The 10,607-nt window shown below is 51.8% G+C and overlaps 1 protein-coding gene across 1 annotated transcript; it reads left to right on the top strand.

Moving 5' to 3' along the window:
• Positions 1–95: 95 nt before the first annotated feature.
• On the top strand, positions 96–8,438 carry TXN2 (thioredoxin 2). Its single transcript, XM_057420505.1, has 4 exons — positions 96–164; positions 758–957; positions 2,499–2,622; positions 7,684–8,438. Exons 2-4 carry the CDS (start codon positions 758–760, stop codon positions 7,798–7,800), a joined length of 441 nt encoding a protein of 146 aa, XP_057276488.1. The 5' UTR covers positions 96–164; the 3' UTR covers positions 7,801–8,438.
• The last annotated feature ends 2,169 nt before the right edge of the window (positions 8,439–10,607 follow it).

Raw genomic sequence — 10,607 nt, forward strand, 5'->3', positions numbered from 1 at the left:
ACGGCCACGACGGCCAATCCAAGATCGGGGCGAAGGCCAATCAGCTGTGAGGGCGGTGGTACCGGTGTTCGCAGCGTTCCTGCGCCGCAGCCAATCAGAGCGCGGGTAGGGGGGGCGGCAGGCGGAAGTTTGATTGCGTGCGGGTCACCTCAGGGACAGGGAAGGTGCGGGGCGGGGGCTGCAGGGAGGCGGCGGGGTTCTGGGTGTGGGGTGTCCCGTGGCGGCTGGGGGTCGCCTGTGGGTCCCGCCTGGCTCCGGCAGCCTGCCCCTGGGGTTGGAGAGGGGGTCTTTCCGTACCGGTTCGGGTGGCTGAGCGTGGCTGGCATGGCCTGTCCTACCGGTGGGAGCCGCTGGGACCCGCTGGCTAGGGGAGCCGTGTCCTGCGCCGTCAGGGGAAGGGGGGATCCCAGTGCAGGGGAAGGCAATAGCCCGGGGGGGAGGCCCTGCTCTGTAGGGCTGGGGAAACGGGGACCCTGTGCTTAGGGCGGGGGGAGCATCCTCACAGAAGCTGGGTCTGTAGCTGCGGACTCCATGGCAGGTGGGACCCACGGCTGTGAGGCTGGAGCTGCAGCGGGGTGGCAGGGGTTTGGCACAGGGACAGCAAGAGCTTCCATGCAGTGCCCCGTATGTGTCTATCTAGGATATCTTCTGGCTTGGGGGCTGCCCCGCAGAGGGGACTCTGAGCCAGGCACTGCTACACTGGGACTGGCTGTGGGGTGCACTCACCCCAACATACCTGATCCACCTCTCCCCACAGATGGCCCAGAGGCTGGCGCTTCGGCGGCTGCTGTCCCTCACCCCCAGGGCGCTGCCCCCACAGGCCCCTGTGGCACGCCACAGTAGGGCCTTCAGCGCCTCAGCAAACTGCAAGAGCACCTTCAATGTGCAGGATGGCAGCGACTTCCAGGACCGGGTGGTGAACAACCCCAAACCTGTTGTGGTGGACTTCCATGCACAGTAAGTTCCCCCCCATGGCTGTTGTGCCCCTCTCTGCCATCCATCACACATGCAGGTGTGCCTTTCTGCTTTCCTGACACAGTGCAGAGAAGCAAGTGTGTGCAAGGGCTCCCCAGGCTGTGGAGCTGCTGACCACCCTGCTGAGCATCTGGTGTTAAAAGGTGCTTTTGTTCCTACAGCACAGTCCATAGAGGGCTCACTCGTTTGTTGAGTTGCACCACTGTAGGTGTAGCTACGCCCTGCGGGAGCATAAAACACAAGTGCCAGGAAGGTGTTCCTCAGAGCAGCATAACTGCAACTCCCAAGTGGTTGGGTGCCACCCCAACTGGTGTTGCATCATCCTGCAAATGACACCTCAAGAAAAAGCTCTGATGTCCCCTTTGTGGATTAAGTACCCTCTTTAAAACACTGATATGAACAGCTGTGGAAGAGCACTGCAGTTGGTTACCCCTGCACTGTCACGTTGTGTTTTTCCAGATTTCTACGCTGTGTGTTCTTGAGGCAGGGCTCTTGACTGTAAATGCCCTTAGGAATTAGTAACAGCCCCGTGATGCCAACAGCAGCATTCGTCATCGATAAAAACACTGTCATCCTCTTGCCAGTAAAAATATTCCTAGATGTTATCTGCTGGATTAATGATACTGATTATCTTTGTTTTCTCATGTATTTCCCTAGTCCCGCAGCGCTGTCATGTGAGCCTGTTGTGGCTGATCCTGGGCAAGCAGAGTATGAAACAGCCCCAAAACTGCTTCTTTAAATAGACCAAACTGACAAACCAAAACAAACGTTAACCAGGATCAGCCAGAGAGGAGAGGACAAATAATTGAAAGCCTGAAACCTGATGCAGAGGGAGGCTGAGGAGGAGCAGAGTTTAGCAGAGCTTCCGTTTTAAAAGAAAAAGGCACTTAGAGCTTTAACTTACATTTTGCTTGGGCTGAGTAAGTTCAAACCATCGTAACTGATGCCGTTAGAGGCTGCAGGGGATGTTTTCTGTGTACAGGGCCTCACAAAGTCTTATGCTGTTGCACTTGGTTTAGCATAAGTGGTCTCTCCTCGAACACATGTGATACCTCTGTGAGTTTTGCAGCTAAAGGGAATTTCTGTAGACCCTGCAATGAGTGTGGAAGGGAAATCTATGATCTGATAATTGGCAGAAGTTGATTTGAGTGTTGCTGCTACCCCTGCACCCAGCAGCAACACTGGCTCCAGGGCATCTTTGTGGGCAGCAGGATCACAGCTCTCCACGTACCCACCAGTGAGGACACAAAGCATGGGTGGGATAAACGGCTGAGAAGAGGGGCAGGAGGACCGTCCACCAAGGCTGGCAGAGCAGATTATGGTGTGATCCAAATGACATGAAAAGCACCACGAATGCTGAACGGTGACCTCTTCTTCCACTCAGCCCCACCGCCACACACACAAAATTCTTTCACAGTTACTTTGTGGAACTGTGGTTTGGGCATGGTGTTTCCAGGCTGGCTTTTGAATGGAGGCTGCTGTGCTCCCCTCCTCTAATGTCCTCTCTGTTCTTTCTCCATCAGATGGTGTGGCCCCTGCAAGATCCTAGGCCCCAGGTTAGAGAAGATGGTGGCCAAGCAGGAGGGGAAGGTGCTGATGGCCAAAGTGGACATCGATGATCACACGGACCTTGCTATTGAGTACGAGGTAGGAGCTGGAAGAGCACAGACTTTCTTCTGCTGGTAGTGCAAAGAAGATCCCTCGTTGGGGTGAGGTGTGTGTGGTGTGAGGAGGGGAAATTCAGTGCCTATAGGTTTCTGATCTCTCTGTTCACTCATCAGTAGATGGAGTTTACTGCTTGGCCCTGCTGCAGCTCTGCTGCTCATGTTCAGCATCCCCACCTCTAATTCTGCAGAAAGGTGTCCTCTGGGCCTTGCAGGCGTCTGTCAACATGAATGCTTGCCTGGCCTTAAGGAGCCTGCAGCATACACAGCATTGTACTGCAGGCATGGGCTGCTCAAGTGCAGGGCAGGAACGTGAATTAACAAGCCCCAGTCTGCTCTGCCCTGAATGTGGTTTGGCTCTTCATGCAGCCAGCCCTTCCTTGTGCAGAATTTCTTGCTTGGTAACAGTGTCCCATCCTCAAGCCACAGCACAAGGAGACACCATGTTTAGACAGGTAAAAGCCAGGTCAGAGAACACACATAAGCAACAGGAACATGCATCTTGCTGTTGACAAGCACAAGCCTTAGTGCTTACACTAGTGCTTTACACGCCTCTTAGGTGTGTTTCTGTTCTGTCGTGCTTCCAGGATAGAGCAGAGTGACTGGAGAAGAAGCTCTGGTTTACATGATTGTGTCAATCATTAGGTAGTCTAAGAAGTGTAAAAGCTTCTCTGACAACTGTGCTCGCTTATGTTGTCTCTCCTTGTAAACAACTCAGTCTGTGGAGTCCAGGCATCGGCATCCTGTTGCTGTATTTTACAGGGAAGAAAACACTTAATTCCCACTCACATATGGAACTGCTCTCCCTCTGCAGATGAGTCCTAGGGCTGAGGCTGGTACAGGAAGCTCCTCAAGCTGCCCAGCAAAGTGTCCTGAGCAAGCTGCCATGTTCTTCAGCCTGGAGGAGACACTGTGTCATTCCCACACCCTGCTGAGCCAGGAGGAAGTGGAAACAGCTTGTTCCCTCCCACTCTTTCCCAAGGAGACCTTTCTGCCTGTGCTGTGGTGGCGTATCCACGCAGCTGGTGCCCACAGTCATGATTTGCAGTTCCCACAAGCTGAGCATGAAAGCCTTAGGTGCTTCTCTTGGGGGTGGTGTACTGGCAGAGATGCCCCAGGCCAAGGAAGATGGCTGCTGGCTCCTGAGTAGGGCTGTGTAGCTCAAGGGCAAAGGTGAAGAGGGTGAAGTTGTTTCAGTGGTGGTCAGAAAGTTAGTAAATCCTAGTAGATGCAGGCAAGGCTCTTGTAGCAACCATCCTAAGAAGAAAATAAGAAAGATTATTAGCTCAATTTAGGTATTGTTTTAAGCCTTCCAGTGGATGTGATTAGCTGGGATTGCAAGAGGATAATCACAGATGGATGGAAAACGGCAGAGTGTGTGCATGTGAAGAAAGGTCATTAAAAAGAGGCAGGAAATTCCCAAATTGCACAGGTTTGACACTGTGCGTTCCCACTGGATGGCCAGGGAACACCAGCACAGCCTGCTAGGTACATGCATTTGTCTGCAGGCTCTGCCTTACAGCCCTGGTGATACAGGTGCAGGCAGCACTGAGGCTGCTGGCAGGCAAGGGCCAGCTTCCAGCAATTTGTTCTGGAGCATCATGGAATCATAGAATGGTTTGGGTTGGAAAGGACTGCAATACCATCTAGTCCCTGCCATGGGCAGGGATGCCTCACACTAGACCATGTCACCCAAGGCCCTGTCCAGCCTGGCCTTGAACACTGCCAGGGATGGAGCATTTACCACTTCTTTGGGCAGGCTGTTCCAGTGCCTCATCACCCTCACAGTAAAGAACTTCTTCCTTATATCTAACCTGAACTTCCCCTGTTTAAGTTTGAACCCATTACCCCTTGTCCTACCACTATAGTCCCAGATGAAGAGTCCTTCCCCAGCATCCTTTAGGCCCCCTTCAGATACTGAAAGGCTATGAGGTCTCCATGCAGCTTCTCTTCTCCAGGCTGAACAGCCCCAACTTTCCCAGCCTGTATACAAACATGATGAAGATTTTGGGTTTTTTTGTTTGCTGCATCCTCTGCTCTGAGTGATGTGCGTGTCTGGTTTTGACCATAATCTCCATGGCTAACCCCCATCCCTAGGTAGTGTCTGTGAGCAGAACAGCTGCAAACAGATAGGGGTAAAGGAGAACTTTTTGCTTTGTTCTTCATAGTTTAGGCCATCCTTTTCGAGGTAGGAGTTTGGCTCATGTGCTGGGCATGGGCTTGGTTGTGCTTCATCTTCTGAAAAGTTACCACTTGAAATGTATGCATAAGGGCTGATGGGAAGACAAGTTGACATCAAAGAGGGACCAAAGACAGTGTTTGGGGGAGATCAGGATAACCAAAGGTGGTATTTGAGATGGATCAGGAAAGATTTAGTTGTTTTAAAATCATTCCACTGGGGACTGGGCATCTGCAGGCTGAGAAAGCTTTTGTTTCAGGGGGTTTCAGCATCCACGACTTCTCCACAAGCTGCCAGGAAGTCTCTTTCCATCCATGTTAATTCCCTGCCCACACATGCAGCCCCCAGCTCACTACTCAATTGCACAACGTCCTCTTCAGCAGCCTCCTCAGCGCGGGGGGAAGCAGGGCAAGGGGACAGACCCCCTGGAAGAGCTGAGGAATGCCGGCACATTCCTTCTCTTGGCTCTGAGCCCTCCCCGCTTAGCACAGAGCGGGGACACGCTTCCTGCGACTAGAAATGTCCCCGGCGCCTTTCCCTGTCCGGTTATGCCCAGCACAAAAGTTCTTTCTCTGGGGATTCCTCCTTTTATCTAACACCTTTCATCTCTGGTCGTGGCCTTTCTCTGCTGCTCCAGCCCGCTCCTCACCTCTGACCCCAGAGCAGAAAGGGAGAAGGAATACTTTTGTTTAATCTGCCGACTCTTAAAATTCTTCAGATTCATCTCTTGCTTTGGCCTGTTGCCTGTGTGCATGGCTGCTGGAAAGGGGCAGCCCCTTCTCTAGTAGCTCAGGGGAGCTGCTGGATACAAGGATGGTCATTCAGCAGCAGAGCTTGATCCGATGTTATGCCTTATTCTGTAGCCTGGGTGAAATCCTTCTCCCTGCTCCATTGTGTGACATCCAAGCTTGTATAAAAGCCCCAGTTTCAGACGGAAGAGAATTCCCTTGGAACGAGTGCTGCCAGGAATAGCCTGGATGGCCCCGTTTATTTATCTCTGGTCAGCACTGATCAAAAGCAGCCTGACTTTTTTCTCTATAAATGCTCTTGAGGGAGGATGAGGGTTTGTTTAGGTTCAGTACAGATGAGACCCAAAAAAAGAAGGGGGGAGGGAGGGAAAAGGGCAGCAACTTTGCATTTTAGAAATTCCCATGACATTTGCTTCTTGAGCTGCAAATAGCGTGTGCTCCGTTAAGAGGCTGCCCTTGCTGCAGCCAGTAGGAAGGAAGATGTCAAAAGTGGTGTGTTTTCTGGGCAGAGGCAAGTTGCTCAGTGCCCCTGGTTCTCACCCAGCCCCAGGCCCGCTACCCCTTCTTGGGGTTTGCTGCCTAGCACGAAAAGGGGAAGAGAAGGAGGGACAGAGGTTTGTTGTGTGCAGCTCCTGGGTGCGCTGCTCAGCACTCAGAGCCCTGTAACTTGGCATTAGCTGCTTCTCCATAGTGCTTCAAATAGCCCCTTGCTCCTCACTCGGGCTGCAGTGTCCTGGTCCTTGCTGTTGCTGGTTGGGCATACAGGTGTTTTGGATGGAACTGGGCCAACTCTGTTCATTATTAACCCACTTTGCAAACTAGAGGGAGGCCCAGTGGAGGTTTGCTCTTCTCAGGGAGGGAGAGACCAGCTGAGTGCAGTGCTGGTACCATCCTTTTTCACCCCTAAAATCACAACGGAACATGTTGATAGCACCATTGCCAGTGCTGGGGCCTGTGCTCTCTGGATCCACTCCCACCAGTCACTAGGAGGAGCTGAAGATCGTGCATTGAAGCAGTCCCGGTGCTCCCATTCCTTCAGCTGAGACTCACAAGCCCTGGAGGACAGACTGCAGCAGCCACGCTGGACTGGCCGGGTGGGAAGGAAAGCACAAAATGTCCCTTTCATCTGAGGCTCCTGGTGGGAGGAAAGCCAGCCTTCTGGCGGGTTTCCCAAGGAAGGATTTGCAGACCCTTGTTGGTAGCAGGGCTGGCAGCACACAGGGGAAGGCCCTGCAGGCTAGTGGGGAGGCAGCAGGCAAGATAAGGATGTGTTTTGGGGGAAGGCTTTGCAGAGATACGGGCACTGTGGGGTCACAAACATGACCAGATCTCTCTTGCCACAGCGGCTCTCTTGAGCTCTGGTTGCTCCGTTCTCAGTCGTGTCCCTGGGGTCTCTTCTGTCACTGGTCATCCAGCAAGCCCCTGGGGAGCGTTGTCATTTCTGCTGCTGTCCTCTTGGATAATTCCAAGAAAACTTTGGTTTTGGCTAAAAAAGCAGTGCCCAGAGCAGGACTCACTTTGGTCAGAGGAGCTTTATCTCTTCCTAGCTAATCGTCAGGGATCCACAGTGGACACTGCACTGGTGTGTGACCAGAAAAGGAAGGATGGGTCGGAGGGGGCTGTCATTACCATGACAGGATGGGGCAGGAAATCTGCCTGTGCCATGATGGGGGGGAGGGACACCACTCCTCTGGCTCCAGTCCTGTCTGCATAAGAACACGGGTCAAGTCTGAAACCGCCCTGGCCATAAAATGTCCAAAGGTCGTCATGTCTGAGGGGTGTCCTGGTAAAAGACTGGGTTTGTTTGCTTATGATAGGACAAAAAGGAAGGAGAAGAGGAATTTGTACTGGAGAAGGGAGAAAAGCTTTGCTTTGTTTTTATGTTAGCTTTGGGTTTGTCTTTAACATTTTTGGGCCTTATTTAAAGTTGAAAAGCTGCTCAGCCTTGACTTAAGCAGTGCAGAGATGAAGCCACAGGGAGAGGAGGAACATGGAGCTCAACTGGCCTGGTTTTGAGAGCAGACACGTCACTCCTGTAGCCACTTCTTTGGAGCTCCATGTGGGGCCCAGGCCCAGCTTCTGCTCACCCGTGTCTCCCTGTTTCCCTTGCCCATAGGTGTCAGCAGTGCCAACTGTGCTGGCTATGAAGAACGGAGACGTTGTGGATAAGTTTGTGGGGATAAAGGATGAGGATCAGCTGGAGGCATTCCTCAAGAAACTCATCGGAGCCTGAAGTGAAAGGGTGGCTGTACCTCTGCCTCCAGACACGTCCACATTGTGCATTCCTTGCCTGGGAGACTTGAGGGGCACGTGAACGGCCTGCCTTGTACAGCCTGGGGTTTTCTTCTGGTTTGGGGCTTTTAGGAGATGGACAGTGTTGTAATCCTTCCCTCCCACCCACCCCTTCTCTTGAGCAGCAGTAGTTGTAGAGGGCACTGAGGAGCAGGGCTGCTTATTCTCAAAATGGGGAATGTGGCTGGAATTAGCCTGTGTTTATCAGCAAAGAGCTGACGTGCAGAACTGCCGCTGCTGAGTTCAGGGGAGGAATGTTTTCCTCTTTGCTTAGTATCTGATAGCCCAGAGCAGAGGGCAGCTGCTCCCTGCGAGATGTTGGTACATACCTGCCCTGGGTGGGTTTGTTTAAAGCTGAGAATGCCTCTGCCTTGTCTGTGAAACCTGTCTCTGTCCTTCTGTCCTCGTGTCGCTGGGACAGGTACAACTCCCCCACAATTCCACAGGCTCCAGTCATAATTTTATAAGAGAAAATAGGGAGAAGTATTTTATGGATCTCCTTTTATATGTCTGTAATAAAGAGAGCTTTATCAGTTGCTGTTGTCTAGCTGGAGAATAAAACTTGATTCTTGGAAATCACAGGGAAGTCCCTTATCTGTCCAGAGAGGCGAGAGGGAGTATCGGCACCTCAGTGGCTGGTTTGTGATGGTGGGTTGGGAGAGCACAGGTTATGACTTGATCCCTACTAAAAAAGAAGGCACAGAAGAACAAACAAGTGGGTTACTTTCACAGGGCTTTCAGTGCTGCTTCTAGGATCCCCTTTGGGTGCTGCTCACTCCAGGATGCCAGAGGAAGGACTTGCCCCCTGCATGCAGAGTAACAGCGGCTCCTTGTGCACAAAGAGCCAGAGCTGTGCTCACTCCCCTGTGTTTTTCTCACTCCTTTCCTGCCTGTGGACCCTGAGAGACTCCCTCTCCCTTGTGTGAATGATTAAATCTGTTCATCCAGGTGAGCCTTGCCAACAGGCAGCCTTTTCACTTTAATAGCCCTGACCTTCAGACTGAGGGAGCAGTGTGTGCTTGTATTGTGAGCAGCCTTCAGCCCTTCCCGTCTCCTCCCTATATACACCTGTTTCCAGTCAACCTGGCTTCTGAGTGCTCCCAGCCTCCTCCTGTGCTTGTAGGCAGAGTACAGCACCAGGACTGATGCCCACTGTGGTGCTTATTTCCAGTTTGCTTATCTAAGCCACATGAGAACATTGTAAGTGCTTAATCACCAAGTACAGGCTGCTTTTCTTTTTTTCTCTTTCCCTTTTTTTCCCTCCTTCCCAGCTTCTGTTTCCTTCAGTCACTCTTAAACCTGCTTTGGCTCTGCTCCATTTCACCGCCCTAGCACAGCTTGTTATGAGAGGTGAGGCCATTTTCTTCTGCACCTCTGCAATAACATTTTATGACCTTTGACGAAGCAGGGGAGTGGTGATCCATGTCCTGCTGCAGCCACAGTGCTGCAGGCATTGCTCCTGCCTGCTCCTGTCGCCCCAGGGCCTGGGCAGCAGCACAAAGTGGTGGTGCTGGTCCCCCGAGATGGGCTGGGCTGATCTCACCCCTGGCACACTGCAAGAGGTGATGTCATTTGGATGTAATTTGGTAAAGAACTATTGGTCAGTTACAGTCAATAAAAAAAACTGGCATTTTACTTCATTCAGGAGGCCACAGAAGCTGTGCTGCTCGTGTCCCGCTCATGTTCCAGGCCAGGCAATTTCCCCTGCAGTTCTGGTGTTCCTGCTCTGTAAACACTTCTAGTAAAGACTCTCTCCATTTTCCTGCATGAGCAGGAAAAGTAGGGGAACAGCGTCACAAACCCAACAACAGTCAACTTCCATGCTTCACCATCACCAGAACAGGAAAAAACACAGTGACTTTGCATTGTGTAACTAAGGGGCAGTATAAATTAGCTATTTTATCACTTCCTACTGAGGAAAAACAGAGCTAAGGTGCCATTCAGCTGTTTCTTTGAGCTAAATGCTGAAGACCCACATGTCCTGTGGAAACCCTTCAGAAACAGAGTGACGGGTGGAGAGGAGAAGGAGGGGTTTGGGGGCACCTTGAGACTCCCCAAGTGCTTTGCACACTTCTCACCACAGGACAGGATTCAAAACACAAGGATGTTTTCTATGACAGGATCTTAACTCAGGTCCCCATTTGCTCACTACTGGCGAGGCTTCAGGGCTTCCCACAGGTGCTGGAAACAGAGGTGCAAGTGGGAAGCAACCAGCAGTGTTGTAGAGGGGTTGCACAGCAGTTTTCACGCCACCTGAACGTGGTGCATGAAACCTTTAGCAGCAACCTTTCCCAAGAAGAAAGAGCTGAAGGTAGTAGGTAATTCCTCAGTAGCAGCTGCTTCTTCCAGGTTGGCTGGGAAAAGTTTCCCCTCTGTTCACTCCAACAAGGATGCAGTTGGTTTTCCTGCTTGAAGTCAAGCACATTGATCAGCTAACGATTTGCTCTCTCCTGCCTGAGCCTGGCTATATTACAGCAGGTTTCTCAGCTTCTAATGTTCCTGGTTGCTATTTTATCAAGGACATGGTGGTTGGTGCCTAAATCCACTTCTCCCCCCTCCCCAGGTATGTTCTGAACCCAATGCCAAGATCCCCTGCAAAGTCCAGTGCAGTGCCTCTGTCCTCACAGCCTTGTCAAAGGTGCACAGGCTGAGGTTTTCCATTCATTCCTGTTGGCTTTACACTTGCATCAAGCCCTAACACAGCTGTTCCTTTCCCCAAGGCATTTGTGCTGCCTGTTGAACCCCATG

The sequence above is a fragment of the Pezoporus wallicus genome, unplaced genomic scaffold, assembly GCF_028554395.1.
Source record: "Pezoporus wallicus isolate ANWC-B61680 ecotype Strahan unplaced genomic scaffold, APGP_CSIRO_Pwel_v1 contig_2871, whole genome shotgun sequence".
Taxonomy (NCBI): domain Eukaryota; kingdom Metazoa; phylum Chordata; class Aves; order Psittaciformes; family Psittacidae; genus Pezoporus; species Pezoporus wallicus.